This window comes from Cryptomeria japonica, chromosome 3 (genome assembly GCF_030272615.1).
Source record: "Cryptomeria japonica chromosome 3, Sugi_1.0, whole genome shotgun sequence".
NCBI lineage: Eukaryota > Viridiplantae > Streptophyta > Pinopsida > Cupressales > Cupressaceae > Cryptomeria > Cryptomeria japonica.
In genome coordinates, this window is record NC_081407.1 from 194,725,340 (window position 1) to 194,750,697 (window position 25,358).

The following is a 25,358-nucleotide window of genomic DNA, read 5'->3' on the forward strand; positions in this document are numbered from 1 at the left end:
TTTGGCTAGATTACAAGTAAACTTGTAGTTCTCTCCAAAAACCCCTACTTTAATGGTTTTTACATGTAATAGGGATTTTAAATCCCCATTACATATGTGCAAGCAAGTATAGCTTGTTGTAGGGATTTTATTTCCCTTTTACAAGTAAATAAAAATTGTGTTTCTCTCCAAAAAACCCGATTTTGCCAATAAAGTGCATTTTTGACTATTTTAAACTTGCAGTTTGTTCCAAAAAACCCGAATTTGCTTTGTTAGTGCAAAAGTGAAAAATAAAACTTGCTATTTGTCTAAAAAATCCTGATTTTCACTAAATATGAGGAAAAAGTGAAATTAGAACTTGCTATTTGTTCTAAAAAACCCGATTTTCACATATTTGTGCATTTCGAACTTGTTCTTCTCCTCCAAAAACCCGATTTTCTGTTGGAAGCAAAATTGTTGAAGATTTCAATCGATTTTTGGGGAGGAATTCTAGGAAGGAGAGGCGTTTTGGTTTCTACCCTATTCTTGTGCGTTTGAAACCACTTGTCACGCCATTTGGAGGTTGCATTTACTGGTTTTTTGCTTCAAATAAGCAACCACGTTTTTCCAAAATGCCACATTTTGGGGGATTAAAACTTAATCAAACTACATTCTCCTAAAACAACTTGAACTCTCCTACCTAAGCGTGGAGATTGGAGTTTTATTTGTGCCATTTTATTTGCTTTTGCTGCCACGTTTTTCCATATAAGACGCTTTTTCTAAAAACGTGGCAAGGGTTTGGCATCTCGGTTTGTCTCTATTTATTGGTGTGTCTTCTCCATTCCAAAGATTGTTCCATTTTTGGAAAAGCATTTTTAGTTTGAAGAAAGGTATGTTCTCTTTCCTTTCTTTCCTTCATTTTATTATTTTCTTGTTTTCTTAGTTTTCTTTCTTAGTTGCATTTTTGAAATGTGTTGTTCTTCCCCCAAAAATCGGTTTTTGTGAGAGAAATCTTCCCCTTGGTATGCAATTTTTGAATTGCATTGTTCTTCCCATATTTCCCTCTTTACTTGTATTCAGGATTTTTAATCCCGATTACAAGTTCGCTGGAAATTCTTGTTCTTCCCTTACGGTTAAGGAATTTAACCATTTTTGGTTAAAATTCCAAGTTGAAAAGTGTGAAATACCCCTCCCTTTCAAATTCGGGTTTTAAAAACCGGATTACATGGTGAAGAGTTCTTCCCATTTTCATGAAAATGAAATTCCCAGATTTTCCCATTTCTATTCATTCATGTTTCCCATATCCGTACTTTTCATTTCCATTATTTTCCGCAAGTCAAAATCTCATTTTCCATCCATTTCTCCATTTGCAATTTTACAAGTGTACTTGCATTCGGGTTTTAAAACCCTGATTGCATGTATGTTCTCTCAAACTTGTATACTTGCGAAAATTTCCCCAAGATCCGAAATTGGTCAAAGTCAAGATTTTCCCATTTTCATATATTTCCCCTCTTCCTCTCACAAAATCGTGAAGTTCAAAAATTGAAGTTTTTCCCATTTGAAGAAGGAAGAATGATATTTGCAGCTGACTATGATGTTGCCTTAACTCTTTTAAGTCTTCATCACAGTATTCCTGGTTCACAATCAATGTCAGATTCGCCGGCATCCCCAGCTCCAAAGAAGATGAAATATAAATATGACAAATATCAAAATGAGGTAGCACCGTCGCAGGTTTCTTCTCCTTTGGATCGCATCAGAGACTAGGAAATAGGGCACATTGATATGTCAGAATATGTCAAGAGGGTAGAAGATCCACAGGATAATAACTTGCAGCGGTTGTTGGACAGCCATATCCACCATGCATCATCTTTCACGGTGGCTGCCCTAGAACCTGAGTTTGTTCTTGCCGGTGCCCATCATTTTGAAAAAGAGTCAAGAGTCATCAAAAGTGATGATGGTGAAGATATAATCCATCTTGATGCAGATACGATCGAGAAGGTCTTCAGAATACCTCCTGCACCTGTTTATATGGAAATCTCCAAAGGAAGTACAACATAGTATTATGTGAAGAGGGAAAAAGATTGCAAACGGCACATCAATAGGTGGATCCAAGAGCCACGAGCCTCTTTCTCAAGGTGGGCAAAGTTGTACCGCTATGATTTCAAATGGGAGATAGGAGACACCATAACTCTTCTCAGCAGAATGATGTGCCTTGAGCATTCCAATGTCTTTGAGCCATGGATGTACCAGTTCATCATGTTCATAAGGTAGTCTCATCACATTTCATGGGGAGAAGTCATCAGTGATGCCTTGTGTGAACAACTTGCAGCAGTTCCTACCACCATGACCTTCATGAATTCATATTTAGTATATTTGGTAGCATCCCTTGGAGACTTTCTAGGTATTTCTACCAAGGGTGATCGCTCACTTATACCAGTTTGGGAGTATTATGACCAGTTGCCGTTGAGACCTAGCAGACTGCATTTCAAAAGAGTCCAAGATGCATTCTTCGGGTATTTCATGTGTCAGTTTGATAGAAATCTTAGGAACAAGAGAGTATCAAATGAGGCATGCAACAAGGTGTGCGAGTATGGATGTTTGTTTTTGCAGTTTCCCACCTTCACCTATATGAGGACCGGATGCTATGGTGGTCAACCATATATGCTTCCCAGATACCCAACTAATAAGATCATTCTTATGGAGTTCAGAAGATAGATCATGGTTGTCCACACTTTTCAGTCTGCTAGACACAAGGTTGGAATGGGGATCTCTACTACAAATCCACTGAAAATTGGTTGGTACTCCCTTGTCACATCTGTGAAAGCTAAGGCCATGGAGACTGAACTACAAGAAATCAAGCTCAAAAGGTTTAAACCTAGAGCTGATTTTGATTACAGGGGTATGAAGGAGAAGATCAAGAAATATTTTGTGCATGTGCATCGTATTGAGGATGTCTGGGTAGATCTCCGCACAGAAGCCGAAGTTTTGAAGATGGATTACTGCAGGCTCACTGTTGAGCAAATTGTTGATTTGAACTTGGTGGATATCCCACAAGAGATGATTGAGGTGAGCACATACTTGATCCTAAATACATTTCACGAAGGGTTGAGGAAACTCCACTTCCTTTGATCCAATGGTCACACAAAGAGTGCATATCCATCCTTGAGAGATTTCAGCCTATCTTGGCCAACACCAACGCATGGCTAAAAAGTAATGTTGTTAGACTTATAAAAATCAAGGTTGGTAAAGAAGATGATTCTATGGGGCCTCTTGGATGTAAGTCTGAGATTCAGGTTGACAACAAGGAGGGTGCATCATCTTCGGGCATAAGGATCAAGTTGCGAGTCAATCATGCAGTAGTGCTTCCTCTTGAGGAGACGACAGATCGTGGGAAGGAAAAATCACGATTCCATGTCCAGGTGATCGATCTGGATAATCCAAAAGAGGGGCAGCAATCTGATGATGCTCCCAAATCTCGAGTTTCAGACTCGCCTCATGAGATCTTTCCTCCAGTTTCCATTGAGACGCCTCTTTCTCCTCCTGATTTGCTTGTGGATGAGTCTCCTCAGAATACTATTTCCATTTTAGCATATGAGCCATCTCCTAATCCTCAACAAGAGAGTGTGTTGGAAGTCCCTGAGGATATTCCTACTTGTATCCAATTATCAGAAATTGATACTTCCACTTCTGGTTTTGAAGAATTCATGAGGCAATCTTCATGCCCATTGGTAACTAAGAAAACCGTGGTCGCTATCCAAACAGATATTCCTCCCAGGATGACCACGGTGATTCAAACAGAAACTGCTTCTCCTTTGCCTACGACTGCTACTGGAGGGGAGTTGATGACTTTGCCTCTATGGCTTAGTTCTTTTACCCCAAAAAGGAAGAAGCAAGAACTCTCACCTGATTCCTTTGATTACCAGCAATTGAAACAGTCCAGATCCAAATTTGCTAAGAAGGCCAAGATTATCTCCAGAGTAACTGTTGACAAAAACAAGATGAAGGTAGCTGAAATTGTGGAACCTATTGCAGATAAGCCACTTGAAGAAATGTCAGCTGCCGATTATAAGGTTACAAGGATAGAGTTGGGTAAACAGACGCATGAGGTCATTAAACATGATGCTCATTTTTCTGTTGCTTCATTGGTGCAAAGGTGTGATGAGCTTCTAGCAGAGAAAGACAAGCTAGAAGAGGAAAACCGACAACTTATGGCAGTAGTTCATAAAATTACAAAACCTGCTGCTGAAGGGAGTAACTCCATAGGTTCTTCTGGTTCCCAAGAATCAATTCCTGGGTTGATCAGCTTCATGATCTATGTGCATAGGTAATTAAAGACATTTTTCAGATGATGTCTAAGTTGGAGACTGTTGAGGAGAAACTAGATCAGACTTCTAATACTTTCAAAAAGAATTTGGAAAGTGTTGAAGAAAGTTTGACAATCTGGCGTACCATGCCCCAACAACAGCTGAGTGTTCTACAGGAGCATGCCATCATCTCTTCCAGGGTCATGTACTTGGAATTTGAAGAACTCCTGGAAAACAAGACCCTTGTTTTTAAATCCCTCATTGAGGAGATCGGTGATGCAAAGAGATTTCGGGGTGAAGTTTTCCAAGATATTGTCTCACATTGTGAAAGGGCCTCTTGCAACATAGTAAGTCAGGATGGAGAGTTGATTCCAGAAGAAGAAGTTCTTGTTGATTTACAAATGAGGATTCATAATGAATGGAGGAGCGAACAATTCTTGGACGCTTCAATTCAGACATTGATGAAACACCAAGCCTTTCTACATGAAATCTAGTCTATCCTGGATAAAAATAATTCTACGCTCCTCCGATGTCATGACAGTATTGTGAAGACCATGGTTGTTGCCAAGAACACCCATGAACCAAATCCTGAAGAACTACAAACGAGCATCCAAAAATTTCAAGGATTTGTGTCTTCACAAAATTCAAGTTAAGTGTTTTTCAACACTTAGTTGAATTTTGCCTCTTTTGTAATCCTTAGTTGTAATTTTGTTTTGACAAGTTACATGTAAAAGTATTTTTTTGTAAAATTCAAGTTACACATTACTTGCACTTTTGTAATTACATGTAAGGCAACTACAAGTTGTGTCCGATTAGGACTATAGTTGGAATAAGTCTTAGTTAGTTAATGAAGTCTTAGTTAGTTATTGAATAAGTCTTGGTGGTTGAGAGAATCTCTCAAGTTAGTTATGATCCTCCCACCTTTTTCTCAAGGCTCCTCTTCTATAAATACTTGAGGGGTCTATTGTAATATTTATCTTTTTGGAAAGCAAGCAAAAACTCTACCAAATTTATAGCAAGAAGTCTTTGAGCTTATGTATGTGAATTGAAAGTTTTTGAAGAATAATAAAGAAGGATTACTCAAGTTTTGATTCTTTGAGCTACATGTTTGAGTTTGAATCTTTTTTATTTCTTCCATGCAAAGTGTTTCTAAAAGGAGCTTAGTCTAATATGATTTGAAGTCTTTGAGTTGCAAGTAGAGAAGATTAATTAAAATAGAAAAATCTCTAGAAGGAGCAGCAAGTCTTTGAGCTTGCGTCTATTCTTGAGGAAAAATTATTGTTTGATAAGAAATAGCAGCAAGTCTTTGAGCTTGCATTAGTTCTTGTCTTTGTGTTGAAATAATAGATTATTCCAGTCTTTGAGCTATTGTCTTCTATTCGTTGTTAAATTTAATATAGCAAAGGGTAGATAGGACTTCACATAATCAAGTCTTTGAGTTTGATATTGTTGTCCCGTCCCGAAGGAAGTGAGGGAAGTCTTTGCGCTTTTAAGAAACTTCATTTCCTTTCTTTCATTTCACTTGAAAGTGGTTACTGTTGTTCATATTCAATCGCTATCCTTTTCAGTGAAGAGAAAAGGATATTGTCTTTTCTTGAAAAAATAAGAAAGATTGTTGTCCCATCCTATTTTATTTTCAAAGTTGTAGTTAGATAGGGGGAGCCTTCCCTTAATTAGGAGAGTTTTTACTCATGTGTTGTGGTTGAAACCACAATTTTGTATATTTCTCCAAGTGTACAAAAAATTCAACCAACACACAACAAACTGAAAATACATAACCTACAATAATTCTAAAAGTATAGTGGGAAAGATTTAGTGTCCTCCCAAAAGGGGACATTACATTTTGGTTAAATTTTAGATTTGAAAATTAAATTGGTTGATTTTGGTTTATGATTTATGTTTTAGTATTGATTTGGAAACTTAGGTTTTGAGGTTTGTTGGATAATGCGATTAAGATTTATGAAAATTATATTTAGGGACTATATTTGGTTTTTAGCCTTGCAAGAAGATTTTTGTAGCGATCAAGTTCAACATTTAGTTTTTGATTTAAGGTTTATGTTGGAAATATTTTTTGGTTTTTTTAAGGATGAAGCATGGATTCTACACAAGAAAGCATGCAATGCACTTGAACAACCTAGATTATTCAATTAGTAGTGTGAATTATTATGAGACCACCAATATGCCTTGTTTAGGCATGAAATGTAGGGACCATGGGGAGGCATTAACCATTTATTATCACTCAAAGGTGTGAGAGGAGATCAACACATGTAAGCAACTTCTTGAGGGCAATTGCTTGTTGTGTATCACAACCAATCATGATAGATAGGTCATATCTATGATATACAAGTTGGATAGGGTATATCCTTGATATATCCAAAGGTACGTCATATTATATTAAGTTAAATAAGGGGTATATCTAATGCCTTTGTTTGAGTGGGTAACTCTTTTTTTGCCTTTACTTTGCAATGTATACATCTCCTCACAAGACTAATCAAGAATAAAAAATATCCTCCAATGGGAAAGTCTTTAGATTCCCTCCCAATTTTTATACCTCAATAGAACATGAGGGTTCAAGTCTTCCCTTCATTGATGAAATGCACACCAAGCTTTCTAGCGGAAAGGAGATCAGGTGCTCAATGTTGGTAGATTTTCACAATCTATGAAATTGTTTGTATGTTGCTTCTAGATTTGATTGTGTGAATATTTTTTTGCATCAATATTTCAAATCACACTTTGTGATCCATCGTCATTTAATCTTCGTATGCTCTATATCATCCCAATAATGTATCACAAAGTGTGATCCAAAACATTGATGCAAAAAACACTCACACAACCAAATCTAGAAGTAGCATATAGACAAATCAGATACTTTTTATCTCTCTATGTTCTCTACCATCATGATGATGTATCATAGTGTGATCTGAAATGTTGATGCAAAAAACACTCAACTAAATCCAAAAGCAACATACAGACAGATCGGGTGTTTTTTTTTTTTATCTAAGATTGCGTTGTGGCACAAGGAGAGAGCATATATGACTTGGTCCGTTTAAATTCTAAACTAAAAAAAAAGAGAGGATAAAATGGTTCTTTTTATCTCCAAGATCATCATTTAGGGTGAGAAGAGAGTATATACTTTAAATATCCTCACAAGCACACTACGCAAATCTTCTTTCCCTTAGAAAATAAATTTGCAAATAGATGAGTGTAAATAAGATAAGTACTTTGTCAATCAAACATATTTGTTGGTAGAATATCAAAAGTCTCGGATAAGTGATAGCCTACAAAACCAAGTTACATCAAGAAGTTGCAACAAGAGTTAGCATAAAAACCAAGATAAATGAGAGAATTTTGCATGTACTAGATACAACAACAAAAAAAGAAACATTGACATCATAACAAAACTGTTAAACTAAGGATTTTGTATCTATCAGTAATTATCTACATAAGCATTGAATGGTACAAAAAAAAATGTTAATAGAAAGATATAGATGCTAACACAAAAAATGGATGTAGGTGTGTGGGGGAAAAAGTGACACTAAGCAAACATGCCCTAATCTCACTTTTAATCACACACTTGTGGAATACGAAAGAGCCTAGAGGTATCACACAATTGGCTACTTCTTTTTGTGGAAGAGAGAGCCACGGGCTACCTATTAGGATTTCTATTCCTTTGTTGCAAATGATAGATAAAATGATGCAAGCTCAACTACTAGCCCTAGAGTGCAAGTATGAACTAGTAACAAGATTGCAAGATTGAGATTAAGTGATGAAAAGCTGTAAACACAAGGACAAGACAAGAATGCAAATGCGTACCCGGAGTTAAAATCTGAGTGAAAATGTTCGGGATGGGGGCGCGGGCGCCACTGTCCTGATTCTACCCCTGAAATTGCTCCGGAAACTGCTGTTTTGCAACCTGGAAAGCTGTCAAAAATGCTGAAAACTGCTGTCTGACAGAAGGACCAGGGCGCCCAGCGCCCCTGTCCCAGGGACCAGGGTGCCCAACGCCCCTGTCCTGGCAGGACCAGGGCGCCCCACGCCCCTGTCCTAGCTTTCTGGGCTGGAATTTGGTGTGTTGTTCGGTCTCCGTCTGCTTCTTTCGGATCTACAACTTACGGCGTCGTCTGAATCCCGAAATCTGCACTTATATCTGAAAAGGTGTTTTGGGCGGCTATATAGGGTTTTGCCTTAGTCAAACCCCCGCTTTGGTGATTTCCACCTCCACGAATAGCCAAGTTGTATTGTAAAAGCAATGTGTGTGCAGACCTTGTGTGTGTGCAAGATCTAAAATGCAAGTAAGCAAACTAGAGCAACCTAGAAAGTAAACCCTAATTGCTTGTAAATGATAATGTAAATGCTCCAAATCAAGATGTAAAGAGATCTAAAGCATGAATACAAGTGATATAACGAGGCTTATGCAAAGACATGAAAACAACATGAAATCATACCCAACCCCAAGGGAGGGGTACAAGCCAATCTTCAGTCGGTGATCCCTTATTGCTCTTCAATGTCTTCAAAGCCCTAAATGGATGAATGAATTTGATAGATGCTTGATGGATGGATGTTGAATGTTGTTGAAGTCTTCAAAGATCTGCTCTTTCGCTGCATAGAAGGCCCTTGAAACCAAAAATCTGGATCCTTTCCAATGAAGAAAGAGAGCTCTTATATATGAAACCCTAGGTCTTAATTTCAACTTTAGGCCGACTTAGAGATTGAATATCCCGCCAATTTCTTGGGGTTAAGCTTTATTTTATGATTGGATTGCGCTCCTAAAATTTCGGGAAAAATGTCCGGGACCATGTGCACTCCGGGCGCCATGGTCCTCTCCGGGCGCCATGGTCCCAACAACTTTTCACCAAATTTTTAGGGCCATCGGATATGATGATTTTAGAGCGAATCCCGAAGTTACAGCTGATTTCGAGATGTTTTGACCCCCGAAATCAAGCCCCCAAGTTCAAAATAGGACCTAATCAGGGTTTTTGATTAAATGATGTATTGGAAGAATAAAATGAAAGGGGCACACTTTAATGAAAAGGGCCCAACTTTATGATGTGGAAGATGATGAAATAGGACCTTAGACCTAATTAATTTGATTAATTAAGTGCTAAAGGGGAAATGCAATGCAAAATGCAAAATGCGCCAAGGCGGGTGCTAAACTAGGTGTGAAATTGTACCACCCTAGCAAGTGCATACAATTTATGATGCTACATTTAGCCCCCACTTTAGCGGTCATATGAACACTACGTGCATATGAAAGATAAAGTACAAAAAAGTAAACATTATTTGAAAAAGGATATATCCATAAGTTGTCGGATGAAGCCCCCAGCGGCATCTGCAGTACACAGTTAGGAACCGCACCCTACAAAACACACGTTAGATCACAAAATCACCTAATGCTTACTAAGGAAGGTGATGAAAATTCGAGGGTAGCTATATGGCCCCCCCTGTTTCGGCTTGCTAATTTTAGTGAGTTGAAACAGGGTATCATGTTTACCACTTCGAATTGTTAAAGAATATTGATGACAAATGCTCACAAGAAGATTTGATATGAGATCAAAAACTAATGGAGAATCATTTGGTAAGAAAGAGGACTAAATCTCAATTCCAACACAACAAAGAGTGTGAGGATTTGAGAGTTCTCTAACACAAGATGAAGGATGTAAATGGAAACAAAATGCAAAGAGAAGAAAAGAAAGGAAAAAAAGCATGAATACACACAGTGGTGATCCATGAGAAGAATAGTGAGAGAGAAAACATGGACTTCTCGCCCCTAGATCTTGTCTAGGTGATCCATGTAAGGGAGGAGAGTGAGAAAGTCTAGCCTTATGCTGCTAGTTCCACTCAACCTCGTGCATGTGTGTGTACGGGAGGTTAAAAGCACCTCATAGGAGTCTATGCCCGAGTATGCTACAACCTGTATATGTATAGTACAAAAGTGTGACATCTCGCTCTAAGAGTCTGTGCTCTGGTTCCGAGAATAATCACCTTGCATAAAAGAAAAATGGAGACATCTCGCTCTAAGAGTCTGTGCTCTAGTTTCGAGAATGACCCATTGCTCAAAAAGTGTAATGTTTATGTCATAAGCAAAGTAGAACAAGGATACCTCCCTTCATCACAAAAGAAGATACCCCCAAAAATGCAACAATGTCATAGATCCAAGCAAGAGAGTTTTGCACTCTTTAAGCAAGGATAAGATAGTTGAAAAAGGGATATCTTGTAGTATGTGTAAAGGAGATCCTTAGAGGAGAAGAGATCTTTGTACAAAAGACACCTATCCCCGAGAGGCATTGTCTTAGACAAATATAACATTTTCTAGAATAAGACAAAGAAGAGAATTAGAATGCAATACTTCCTTCTTTTGCGAGGTGAAAGTGATTCTTAATGAAGGATGACGCTCTTTTTAACCCAATCGGGAGGGTGAATTCATTATGGATGTATTTTACCAAGTGCACAAGAGGTTGTAGTCAAGGACTTACACCTCTTGTAAGAGAGAATCCTTGAAAAAACAACAACAAATGCATACAAGGAATAACATCAAGTAATAAAGTTCACACCATCCACGAAATAGGAAAAAGTGGATCCTTAGATGAAAATAAGGAAAGATCATTGCCTCCCAAGGATAAGGACAATGAGAAGGACTTACACAATCTTCTAGAGAGAGATTTAGACATAAGCAAAATGTACTACATACTCACATGAGTTCATGCAAGCAAGACATTAGTGTATGTAAAATGCTCCTCACAAGAAGTGGGTAGGATAAGAAAGAGAATACACATCTTCTCTCATATCTAGGAAAAGAGGATTCTAAAGAAAAGATGATCAATATTTCCACACTATTACCCCAAAGGGAAATTTTAACCATAAAAAGAAGAGATGTATGAAATCACTCTTGTCCCCATAGGAACAAGAGATAACATAGAAAATTAGGCTATTATGTTGCTTCAAAAAATATGATTGCACTTGAAATTGTACCATCATGAATGACAATGAGCCCCCAGTAAATGAGCTACCAATGTCACATAATGATGAGCAACATAATAGCCATTAATGTTATTTAAAGACATGATAGACTGAATGAGGTATTTGAATATGACATGCTAAATGCTCAACTATAAGTGAGATAAAAAACATGTATAAAATGATAAAAATTGAAGAAGAAAAGTCACAATAAATCTTAGAAGAGGGATGAGTGTAATTTATTAGAGCCTTATCCCTGGAGGAAAGGACTTTATGATGAATAGGAGATAAAGATTCATAAGTGGATTTAGAAATTTGAGGGGATTCATAAAGAGATTTGTTCATCGCCAAGATTTCCTTATGAGGGGAATGAGAGTTGATAGAAGTAGAAGATGATTTAGTTGAGGTGAGATCATCATCACTATTAAATATAGCATTCACATTGAGAGATGGTCTTTTAGATGCTTTGGTGGGCTTAGAAAGATTATATCCAAGTCCAAATGAATATTCATGCATGTTATGTTCTAAAGGAACTTTAATTCCTTGTTCATTTGCGCCACAACCATTTCCACTATAGCCACTCTTAGCCAAAATATGAAAACCACGACCATAACGATTAGCCATTTCAGAAAGAAAAGGTGGTTTTTCATAAGACAAAGAATCAAATTCTTCAGAATTAGAGGTGTGAGGAGAAGAAGTTTGAGAAGCGGCCACAAAATTATTGCTCATAGGTTCAGGTAAGACTGATTGATCTCTAGTTTCTTCCTTCTTTTTAACTTTAAGCTCTCTAGGAGGAACCCTATACTCACCTACAAAGGTGGGATTGAAATAAAGAGATCCCCAATCATCTTCTGCGAGAACCTTCTCAGGATCAAAAGCCTTTTCATGTGTAGATTCAAGTTGAGAATAATCTTCTTTAGGAACTTCAGACTCATTCAAAGAATTTTGACTATCAGAGGATGATGATTTGTTCATAGGTATCTTGTTTAAAGAGTCATCACTAGAAGAGAAAGGCTTAGAAGAACTCCCTTTGGAAGTAGATGTTTGCAAACAAGCTTGAAAATTAGTATCACCTATCAAGGTATATGTCTTATTATTATAAATAAATTTAACTTGTCTATGCAATGTAGAGGGGACAACTTGCATACTGTGAATCCAAGGTCTCCCTAATAACAAGTTGTATGTTAGATTTCCTGACATAACATGGATAGGAGTAGGCAAAGTAACAGGTCCCACTGTGATGGGTAAGGTGATAATACCTAATGAAGACTTAGCCACATTATCAAAGCCTCGAATGGGACGAGAGTCAGGCTCAATAAGGGATGTATCCACATTCATCTTATGCAATAGATTAATGCTACACACATTAAGGCCAGAACCATTATCTACCAGTGTTCGTCTTATAGCAGTGTCATTTATGATAACCACAATCATCAAGGGATCATATTGATGTTGAATTTCACTAGTAGGCAACTCATCTTGAGTAAACACAATTTGAGTTTTAGGATTCATCACAGAGTTAACCAAAGACACTATATTACTAGATGTATTAGGTGGAGGAGCATTCAAATCTTTCAAGGCATCTTGTAACATTCCATGATGAGCGGAAGAAGTTTGGATCAAATCCCAAAGGGATATCTTAGCAGGGGTAGCTTTAAGTTGTTCTATGAGATCATATTCCTTACCGAGAACTTGTGAAATACGTGGAGCTTGCGGAAGAATAGGTTGGGAAGGAGGAAGTGAAGTTGGGATAACTGGAGGAGGATTAGGTTGCCTATTGTTTCTTGTGTTATAGGTATGAGCAACCGCATTATAACTCTCTCTAGTCAGTTGCTTAGCATACTCATAAGGGCTCTTAGTAGAATAACCTCCTTGCACAGTAATAATAGGTTTGTTAGGAGTGCAAAAAGAATCAATAGCATAACCACCTTGAACCACTAAGATAGGCTTATTTAAAGGTTGAGAATTTTGAGAAGGACAAGCACCTTGGACAATGAAGAGAGGTTTGTTAGGTGTTTCATTCACATGTATCAAATTGATTGAGGATGGTTTAGAGGAATGAACAAAAGTGTTGGAAGAATTATTGATAGTCTTCTCTTGCACTAAAATCTTATCACGGATTAAATCAATTTTAGGAGAGAGACAAGGGGTAGGCATTGATGTTCCAGTAGGAAGAGTAATACTAGGAAAGGTCATATCATCCTCTATCATCAAAGGATCTACATGGGGAATAAACTCTCTAGGAGAAAGATCAACATTACTCTCTAAAGTCTCACTTTTGAGAGGGAGATCTTTGAAAGAGATGTTAACCATCTTGCCTTGAACTAGGGTTTCCTTATGAGTAGAACCAAGTTGAGGAAGGGAGATGCTTTATTTTTAGAGGGAGAATAATTGAGATTCAAGGAAGGTGAGAAACTATCAAGGGAGTTTTCAATCTTGATTTCATCCCCTTTGGCTAGGGTTCTCTCATGGGGAAGAGAATAATCTACACCTTCTTCTAATGGTTCATCCCAAATAGTGAGGTTGTTGAAAGGAATGTTTGAAGTATTGTCAATTTCGGGAGAGGAGATAACATTGTTTATTAATTCCTCATCCTTAGGAGGGAGAGGATCAATAGATGTGTTAAACTCATCCTCTTTCCTCAAAATATGTTCAATATGATCTTTAGGGGAGAGAGAGTTAAGGAAATTGCTTATTATTTCATCTTCTTTCTCTAAGGGATGCTTATGGGTAAGACAAACTTTAGGAGAAGGGTAAGCATTTATCATTAATTCATCATCTCTAGTGGGAATTTTGTTGGAAAAGGAAATGCCATCACTAGGAAATGTAGGGATAATGTCATCTTCTTGCACAAAAGGATCCTCATGAAGGGAGTGTTTTTTAGGAGGAACATGAACATATTTCTCCAAAGATTCATGCTTAGGAAGGAGATCTTTGAAAGAAATGTTCATAACCTCTTGTTGCACTAACATGCCCCCATTGGAAGGACCAACTTTAGGAGAAAATAAGTCAATGTCCATCAATACCTTTTCACTTAAAGAGGAATCATGTAGGAAAGATGAAGTAACATTAAGAAAGGTGTTTATGATATCATTCTCTTCCTCTAGGATAGCTAAATAGGAATGGCACATTTTAGGAGAATTGTCAAGATCACTCTTAAAGTCTTCATCCTTAGAGCATGGGAGAGTCTCAAAGGGATTGGTAGCAACTCTTTTAGGCACTAAAATGTTGTGATAGATTGGGGGAGGTTCTTTAGGAGAAGGAAAAATTGAAACAAAGGAAGCTAACCCATTATCACATCTATGAAATGAATGCATCATGACAACAATTTTCCTCTTTCAAATGATAACACATGCAAAATAGAAGGAAATGTTTAATTTTAACCAATGCAAGCACTTAGAATGTAGATTTAGAAAATGAAATTTATGATTAAAATGAGTTCCTAAATCAGATTTGAAATTAGTGATCCCAATTAAGCTATCCACAAGTTCAACTTTGAATTGAAAAATTAGGGTTTTTAGCAAAAATTTCCTCAAAATTTTTGAATCTTGCAAGAAATTAAAACTTGTAAGTACAAATTTGAATTTGAAATAGCATAAACACAATCAGAATTAGAGAAGATTGGAGTTCACGTCGGGTTCACCAAAATGTGTGGGGGAAAAAGTGACACTAAGCAAACATGCCCTAATCTCACTTTTAATCACACACTTGTGGAATACGAAAGAGCCCAGAGGTATCACACAATTGGCTACTTCTTTTTGTGGAAGAGAGAGCCACGGGCTACCTATTAGGATTTCTATTCCTTTGTTGCAAATGATAGATAAAATGATGCAAGCTCAACTACTAGCCCTAGAGTGCAAGTACGAACTAGTAACAAGATTGCAAGATTGAGATTAAATGATGAAAAGCTGTAAACACAAGGACAAGACAAGAATGCAAATGCGTACCCGGAGTTAAAATATGAGTGAAAATGTTCGGGACGGGGGCGCGGGCGCCACTGTCCTGATTCTGCCCCTGAAATTGCTCCGGAAACTGCTGTTTTGCAACCTGGAAAGCTGTCAAAAATGCTGAAAACTGCTGTCTGACAAAAGGACCAGGGCGCCCAGCGCCCCTGTCCTGGCAGGACCATGGCGCCCCACGCCTCTGTCCTAGCTTTCTGGGCTGGAATTTGGTGTGTTGTTCGGTCTCCGTCTGCTTCTTTCGGATCTACAACTTACGGCGTCGTCTGAATCCCGAAATCTGCACTTATATCTGAAAAGGTGTTTTGGGCGGCTATATAGGGTTTTGCCTTAGTCAAACCCCCGCTTTGGTGATTTCCACCTCCACGAATAGCCAAGTTGTATTGTAAAAGTAATGTGTGTGCAGACCTTGTGTGTGTGCAAGATCTAAAATGCAAGTAAGCAAACTAGAGCAACCTAGAAAGTAAACCCTAATTGCTTGTAAATGATAATGTAAATGCTCCAAATCAAGATGTAAAGAGATCTAAAGCATGAATACAAGTGATATAATGAGGCTTATGCAAAGACATGAAAACAACATGAAATCATACCCAACCCCAAGGGAGGGGTACAAGCCAATCTTCAGTCGGTGATCCCTTATTGCTCTTCAATGTCTTCAAAGCCCTAAATGGATGAATGAATTTGATAGATGCTTGATGGATGGATGTTGAATGTTGTTGAAGTCTTCAAAGATCTGCTCTTTCGCTGCATAGAAGGCCCTTGAAACCAAAAATCTGGATCCTTTCCAATGAAGAAAGAGAGCTCTTATATATGAAACCCTAGGTCTTAATTTCAACTTTAGGCCGACTTAGAGATTGAATATCCCGCCAATTTCTTGGGGTTAAGCTTTATTTTATGATTGGATTGCGCTCCTAAAATTTCGGGAAAAATGTCCGGGACCATGTGCACTCCAGGTGCCATGGTCCTCTCCGGGCGCCATGGTCCCGACAACTTTTCACCAAATTTTTAGGGCCGTCGGATATGATGATTTTAGAGTGAATCTCGAAGTTACAGCTGATTTCGAGATGTTTTGACCCCCGAAATCAAGTCCCCAAGTTCAAAATAGGACCTAATCAGGGTTTTTGATTAAATGATGTATTGGAAGAATAAAATGAAAGGGGCACACTTTAATGAAAAGGGCCCAACTTTATGATGTGGAAGATGATGAAATAGGACCTTAGACCTAATTAATTTGATTAATTAAGTGCTAAAGGGGAAATGCAATGCAAAATGCGCCAAGGCGGGTGCTAAACTAGGTGTGAAATTGTACCACCCTAGCAAGTGTGTACAATTTATGACGCTACAGTAGGAAAACCTGAGCTTGCATATCAAAATGATAAGGATTAGCAATATTCCCCCCCCCAAAAAAAAAAAAAAAATAAATAAAGAGTTAACAATGATGGAAAAATAGGTTAATAATCTAAAAATTTGAGAGAAACTAAAATATGAAGAAGATAAGGATCTAAAATGATGTAGAATATAAATTTAAGGTCATGATACAAAGGCATTGAATCGGGAAATGAAGATTTTGTAGGGTGACACAAATATCAATATGGGGATAGATTCACTGAATTATCATAAGGGCTAGTAGATCACAAATAGATGTACAAAAATAAAGGGTAACTTGCAGTAAAATTGATCAAGTGAGCCATACAAACAAGTTAGAATCGATAGGGGCTATAAGTAAACTAAAAATGCAAAAAATGAAATCATCCATAATGACAAAAAATAGTGATTTTGATGTAAACGACCAAGATATTGATCCATAGAATGGATGAAAAATGGGAAAACATAGACTTCAATGTACGAAGAAGGTATGAAAATCCAAAATAGAGCTTTAAAAGATAAGATACCTTCAAAATGCAAGGTTAATTTGCACTCAACTAACTAGAAAAACACTAAATGGACAATGGATTAAAAATTCTTGTCAAAAAATGCCCAAATGAGTTACAATTTTGCAAGAAAAACACAAAAATATGTCAATTCATCATATTTAAGATGTAGATGGATACACCACATCTAGATGGGATGCACCAAATATTGTAATGTAGACACAAAAACAAAGATAGATGCATCAAACCAGCAATTTCTAACATAAAACATTACAAAAACACTACAAAATATTGTTAGTTATAGATGTCAATTCCATTGAACATGCTAAAATGTGATGAAGAATTAATGTAATAGAAACAACAAACTTTAAAAAAAAACCTCTAGTCACCATCAATCCAGTCTAAGAGGATAGTGCATCCAAAATAAAAGACTCAAAACAAGTGTCTCAAAGGCCTCTTGTTGCACACTAGGAGTGTGGATGTGCTCAAGTTTTAAATTAAAGAATGATGAAATTTTGATGCTCCACCAGCGTTATAACCTTGCATTCATGAAGTAGTACATCAAAATAGATCACATGAGGAGCTATTTATAGATTTGAGGGAGGATTGATTGTGAAGATCAAAGGTGAAGATTTCTTGAGAGGTTTGAAGCTATGAGAGACCTCCAAGTGGCACCTTGTAGTTGATGCACAAAAGGAGATCCATGAGTCAAATAGATTAGATAGTGGGGATCTTTTGAAAAATAATTTGATAGTAAGGATAAAAAAGACCTTTATAGAAGAACAAAAAGTCTTTTTATTGGATCTATGTGAAGAGCTAAGCTCTTCTTGATAAAATGGATACATGAGAGGATTTTTTAGTAGTAGGAAGCATGGGTCAATGTACTTGCAAAGTCCTTTTATGAACATGTGCATTCTATGGACTCAGGCAGGATTTGACTTGACTTATCATGTTTTGACTCATGTAAATGATTAGCTATGTATAATAATTAATTTTAGCATATTAATGATGTGAGGGTAAAAAGAAAAAATAAATATATAAATTTTATAAATTAATTTTAGGAATGGGCATGATGGGACTAAATAAATAAAAATTAAATTTGTTTACTTAATGTTGGACATTAAAAGAATGATTAATTAACTCAATCAATTGCCTTGATTTATTCAATTAATGTTAGAAGAAGTGTCAATTAATAAAAAAAATTAATTTTGGTAGACAAATCACGATGATTAATTAAATAAATATAATTTATTTAAAAGTGATGATATGAATGAATTAATAACAATGGATTTTTTGACACAATGATTTTAAGTGTCTACACAAGATATGCATTTTTCACCATTTCACTTGGAAAGATGTTCAATTAGTTAATGGTTCATTGAGTCAATAATATAAGGTCATATGAATGACAACCTTGTTCCAACACCCAAACACACTAACAAGCATGACTCCCAATCAATTACTATTACACACTTGCATTTAATCAATTAAAGATGCTCCATAAAGTTTCTTTATAACCCCCAATTTTGATGCTCAATGTAACTTGTATGCATCATTATGCATCATAAGAAACAATCCACATGGCAAAGTCAACCTTACAAAAAGAATTTCCAAATACTTTCTTAAATGTGTTGCCTAGATGTATGAAAACCAACATTACAATAATATTAAAATAATATTATGCAAGGTGTAAAACATACCTTCTTATTTATAAATAATACTTTCATACTTCAAACTCGCCAATTACATAGATTTACAACACAAAAATTGGAAACTAACTAAAAATATTAAATTTGAGTATTTATTAAGAGTAGAAAAGATACAACACTTGATCATGACTACTCTCTTTCTTTTAAATCAAAAACCAAAAATTTTTAAAATGACAAATTTATTAAAAATTAAAAAATATTAAAATATTTGTTTTTGCTACTTCAATTATCAAAATCACAATTCATAGCACATAACTCAAAAGCTAAATTTTCAATATATATTTGTAAACATTGACCACAAACTAGTGTCTTAAAAACATGTCAAGACAACATAAATTAAAAAAATAAAAATTAAAAATACAAAATTAATTTCTACTCAAAAATTTGAAAAAATCTAAAATACAAAATTAAAAAATAACTCAAAATAATTTATTCATTTTATATAATTTTATCTAAACTTCCACTTGAAATGCTTTTCAAATCAAAACTTAATTGTAAGATAAACCATTATCCTAAACCCAAGCATAAAACTAACACTAATTATTTGTCTAACTATAATCCTAACATTCAGCTAATGATAAACTAATATTAAAGCATGATAAATATAACAAAAATAATAGCAATAGATTTGTAGCATAACTAACACTTTATGCTTGCGTTTCTTATAGATCAAAGATTTTTTTAACTTTTTATATGGTCTGATACAATGGCCTTAATACTTATGAATGTTGAGGATATACCTTTAAAAACCATACTGTAGATATTATGTTGCATTTGGAGGGTGAATTGCTAACCAAACTTTCATTGATCTGAATATATTTTTACCTGTACTTTGAGGACAAAACGTCTGATTGAAAGGGTATTTGAAATAAATCCATATTGGTTATAATAAATATTTTTCATATATATGGGGAATTAGAAACTGTGTTTAGAGAATTAATCAAGTTTCATGATAATCCTTATCCACTGGTGAGTTGGGTAATCAGGTACGCCTTACCTATCATGTCAATAAAATTACATCTAAAAATTTAAAAAAACTCAAAGGCATAAATTTTATGCTGACAGACCCTCAACAACTCATATATTTGGGTACGCACTTAATTCAATTTAATACTTTTTCACCTCTTCAATTATATTTTGTGCTAGATTTACTGAACATTTTCATCAATAGTTATAACCATTTTTGAAAATCCAGAAGTCGTTCTTCAAGATTTGAAAGTTGCCTCTTTGCAATGAAACTGGATTTAACGTGCCCACACAAAATGAAAGCTTTTTCTTAATATCCCTCACAACTGGATAAGAATTCAACATTGAAAGGGCTGTCGCACACCATAAAACAATATATGTGCATTCAGGATGCAAACATTGTTTGTCAGTGTACAAAATGGCACATAAAGCATCAAATAATCTTTGGATTCTCTTATTGCTGAGAAATAAAGGTCTTTGCTCATACACCAATGTATGATATTAAATAGTATATGCACATGAATGCATGCATTTCAACTGGACCAACTCATCATACAAATGTGCCAATCCATGCAGTGGGCGGAATTCCAGCTTTTGATCAATATTAGGGTTTATTATCTTCTCACTCGACATACAATTGAAGCATCCAAATACATCTCGGTACAACCCTTTGCTATAAGGTGAAAAGTATAGAATTACTCTAAATAGCAAAAGAATGAGTGAATGGTTCATGCATTTGCAAATTCCGAGATGCTCCTAACATCAAGAGCTGTTTTCTCAATTAGATCTACCTGAAAAACTTCTGAGAATTCTTTAAGCAATGAATTTAGAGTCAAATCTAATAATGTGGATGCATCTAATTTTTGGCTGCTGCCTTTTAGCCTTGGAATCGCTACATCTTGACTTGAATTTAAAATCTCAAATAAGCTGCCAACTGCCCGATCACTTATGCCACAAGGAATGATTTTGGAAAAGGGTTTAAGGTCTGTGGTAACATTAATTGCAAGACCATGATATGTTATCCACCGAGAAACATGGATACCAATAGCTGCCACTTTTTGATTTCCTGCTTGGACAGAAAGGATAAATGAGAAATAATCTTCACTGCCTCCCGATTACAGTCTGCCAAAACAATCATGACAGATATGAGACACATACCAATCCAAACTCCAGTAAGCCCATCAATACGCGATCCCTTTAAAGAAAATTCAGACCACAGAGCTCTTATAATCACTTCTTCTAGAGCTCTGAGATACCAGTGAAGATCCATTTTGTAATGGCGCAAATTCATAATAGGATACATCACAAGCTGCAACTCCAATGCATCTTAGAACAAAATCAGAGCCAAAAATAATTTATAAGTTTGATTTCGCTCATGCAAACATGAAGCTACATAATTAGCTAGTATATTTTGACATGAAAGTAAAGGAACTACTAAAGAAGTGATCATATATTGCCAGATCGAATTTTAGCATTACCTGGCCAGGGCCATGATATGTTACTTCACCACCACGATCGGTCCGAAATATATCAATTGGAGAATGCTGCAAATCAAAGTGTAAATATTTCTCTGAGCTCCTAGTGCCCAAAGTATAGACTGGAGGATGCTGAAGAACCACCAGAGAACTACATACATCCTCATCTTCTTTCAACAAGGCTTGCTTAGCTTCCACCAAGCATTTTTGCCAGGACAGAGCATCTTTATATGGAATTAGTTCAGTTGATAGATTATAGTAATCACATCTGTGTAGAACAAAAAATCTTAGATTGATAAACATAAAAGGCACAATTTGAATCTCATGCACACAATTGAGATATGCTCTTATTAACAATTTTATCATTAAATGCTTTGGACAAAATAATAGCAGCGTGTAAAAGAATGAGTTGCAAATTTTTCAACAAAATTAGTGTAAAGGAACAAAGTATGAAGAGGTAACAAGATTATTATAGTCTATGAAAAACTTGGAAAGCAGTCATCCACAAAATCAATAGTGAGGCCTCGTGAAAAATATATTCATTTCCTCAAAGAAATAAACTCGGCACCTTCTGCTCATAATAACCTTTTCACTTTTTATTGAACTTTTCACTCCACAATAATCCATCATTCTCATTCCAAAGAGAGGTCCAAAAAAACAACTGGAAAAGTAGAAGCAGCTACCCAAAAACCTTCAACAAAAACAATAACTGTGGAAGTCTAAGGATATTAAGTCTCTGGAGTTAGCATACAATTAGTTACAAACAGTCAAATAGCTATAGATGAGAAACTTCTAAGGTTCAAACATAATTACTTAGCTAGGACAGATATTCCTGTACCTTGTCAAAACTATGACACTCTGGAAGAAACTTCAATTACATCAGAAGTATCAATGGGTCAGATTCATCCAGTGAACCAGCAATCTCCAGAAAGAAGCAAAGCAAATACAAATGCAGTCCCTAATGATTTTACCCTTACGATTCCCAGATGATTTGCTTCGAACACCGACTTGATTAAAGAAAGTTAGATGTAGGACTAGAAGCCACTCTGGAAATTATATTAGTTATTACTTATTTAGCATTGTAGGGAGTTATATTTTGCTTAAAACACTTGTGCTGATCAGAAATATTTATTGAGCAAGGAGTTTATGAAATAAATAGACCTTGCAACAGTATAGATACTCTTATTTTCATGTTATATTTTATGTGAGTTCCTATATGTTTTGTGTACCATTGATTGCCCTAAAATTAGGATTTAATTCGACTACACAGCAAAGTTGCATATTCTATCAATTCCTCTATAGTCTAGAGTTCTGTAAGACCTAAGTTGCCAGTTCAGTTATGGGGTCAGGTACAGCACATTTGAGTACGGCTGTATTATATATATCTGCAAATTTTTTTTAAAATATACAGAATTGTAAATATAGAGTTTAAGTACTGCTATCATTGTCATTCATCCTAATTATCATTGTAAATACTACTAAACTTGATTTCAAGAACATATATAGAGCTTCACAGTTTTATATATGTATGCTGGCAAAGCAATTACTCACATAACTTTAATAGATTTCAACCATAGGTATCATTCGTTTCCAAATGATCAGTTTACAAAACCCTTAACTTAGCAAAACATAATACCTAATAGAATACAACATACTTCATTCAAAACATTAACCAAATTTCTAGAAAGGTTTATTATAAAACTACAGTTCCTTCAGAAGCACGAACTATAAGGATGTATAGGCTGAAATTGAAATGCTTCACACAAAGTTATATCATTTACATCACACAGTTTTAGCTCATAGAAAGCATTTCTTCAGACTTATTTCTTAGATTTTGGAACAGCTTCGTCGTTTCCTAACTGTGCCCACATACCACTTTCAGACGTACAATCTTTTGCCTTATGAGTTATGACATAACTGTCACAGACATTTGTGGAACAGTCTCAAGGATATCATTTTCAGAAGGATTTAAAGGAGGTTCTGCTGACAATCTATTCTACATATTTTACTTGTACTGTACAGATTCCTAGAATTATCTTCAGCATTTTTTTATATAAAAAGAAAGGCTTTATTTAATCACAGAAAATGTTACAAATAAATACAATAGTTAAATGACAAAAGTAATGAAGAGACCAAGCCAAGAAGGGTTCAGCAAAGTTAGAGAAACTCTCTGAATCCGTCAGAGAAAAAAATTCTCAAGTTCAAAATGTCTGACACAAGCTGAATGTGGATGCAGATGTATGCCTTCATTGGCCTTTCCGTCAAGAGAGCTAAAATTTCCAGGAATATGCTGCCAGCTGATCTGGTCAAAGTCTTGTATAATCTTTGAAATCTGATTCTGCAAAAGATGAAGTTGAAATCAAATGGCCAGGAATGTAATGCCTCCATTTTCAGCCCAGGTTTTCAGAGAAGAAATAATTTAATTAATTAAATTAAGTTGTCTAATTGATATTTTCAGGCAACTTGTATTCAATTAATTATGTTATTGATTTGAATATATTTTTATGAAGTGACTTTACCTAGAGCCAAAAGATTAAAATATTATAAATTCACTTTTATGGAGCAAAAACAATTAATATTTTAAAAAATAAATTTATAATTTAAATCCCTAAAAGTTCGAGGAGGTTTTAAAAGGACAACTGTGAAAACTCATTTCATAATTGTTGGTTATTCAGTTTTGGTGAAACCCTCTTTGGGAGTCTGAGATATTGTCCAGATATTCAGCTTAGGACGAAAACCTTAAAGCGAATATTGGTTGCAGATGAAAACCCACTCAGCCAATCCTTAGTGGATTCATCTAGAATTCACAGGTGTGCAGATTGATACAAGTTATGTTGACAGTTGTTGGCTTACGTATTCTGGGTACAAATTTATTGAGATTTGCAGGCAAATAATAAATTTGTTAGTGTAGTGTGTGCAAGTAATGGAAAGAACAAAAATTACAAGTGCAGTGTGTACAGAGGACAGAGATAAATTAAATATTATATTTTATTAGGCTAAGGTTGCCCAGCGGTACCAAATAAGGACCCAAGGGTAAGTTAGATACCTTATTTATTCCACCCCAAGGGGAAGCGATACACAAAGATGACTTCATATCCTTATTAACTCCGTAGCACAGCCCTCATAAGGCTGACCAAGGTCAACGCAGCCTTAAAAAGGTTGTTACAGCTCTTAAAAAGCTGCCATATGATTTCTTTATGCTGTCTTACATGATTTAAAGGAGCTGTAACCCCTTAAAAAGGGTCATACAAGTGTTTGGAGGTATTAGGTTGTTTGGATTTGTGGACCAATCTGCTATTCAGGTCAGCAATTTAAATTATAAATTTTGATATTTTAATTTATTTAATGTCACAATCTCTGTATGTAATTTTCTGAGCATATTATTATGTAAAAGCAATACATGAAGTTACCGAATAATTATTTGTTAATTGTGTTATGTAATAATATCAATGTTTGATGATCAGAATGCTCAAGATTCTACTCAGGCTCCTTCTAAAATGCATGATTCTATTCCTAGAGCTCCTCAAGCAACTTCCTTTAACAGATCTATAATAGATGTTTCAGCAATTCCTATGTAGGATGCTAACATTAAGATTTCAAACATTTCTGCAGCTTCCTCAACATAAGGAAATAGCACAAAAGAAGAAGTGAACCAAAACAGTCCAAAAGAAGAAGTGAACCAAAACACAATGGTTCACCCTCAATCAGAGCATGGTTGGACAGAGGTTGAGAGGAAAAGGTCCCCCTAGGTAAGCACCAAATGATGCTCAAATCTTCTTCAAAGGAGGGAAATCATCGATTGAGTGAAAACACCCTTGTTTATGGGTCTTTTGAGAGTTAAGTAAATTAACACTGCACTTTATTCAAAATGTTAAACACTATTTTTCAGCATGGCCCTTGGTATGTCCAGTCATCACTTTTGGTCTTTCAGCCTTGGACTCGAGACTTCTCAGTCTCGGATGATAAGAAACTTTAAGTGTTTGTCTATCTTGAGTTTCCTAGTCTCCCTTTGCCATTATGGCATTTTCTTCCTTCCATTGTTAGGGAAGATAATTGTGTTGATCCATGCCGTTTTTATCAAGCTCGACCCCAGAAACAAGTCTGTGTGGAGATGAATTTATCTCAGGATCTCAGGGAATCAGTCGATATTCAAATTGGCAGC

At 35.8% G+C, this 25,358-nt stretch overlaps 1 protein-coding gene across 1 annotated transcript in view; it reads right to left on the reverse strand.

Moving 5' to 3' along the window:
- Positions 1-20,147: 20,147 nt before the first annotated feature.
- Positions 20,148-25,358, reverse strand: part of LOC131035060 (octanoyltransferase LIP2p, chloroplastic) — a 75,016-nt gene continuing 69,805 nt past the window's right edge. The window contains exons 3-5 of the mRNA XM_057966683.2: positions 21,200-21,464; positions 20,880-21,030; positions 20,148-20,787 (exon numbers count right to left, since the gene is read on the reverse strand). Coding sequence (XP_057822666.2) covers positions 20,450-20,787; positions 20,880-21,030; positions 21,200-21,464 — 754 coding nt within the window. The 3' untranslated portion in view covers positions 20,148-20,449. The remainder of the gene's footprint in view (positions 20,788-20,879; positions 21,031-21,199; positions 21,465-25,358) is intronic.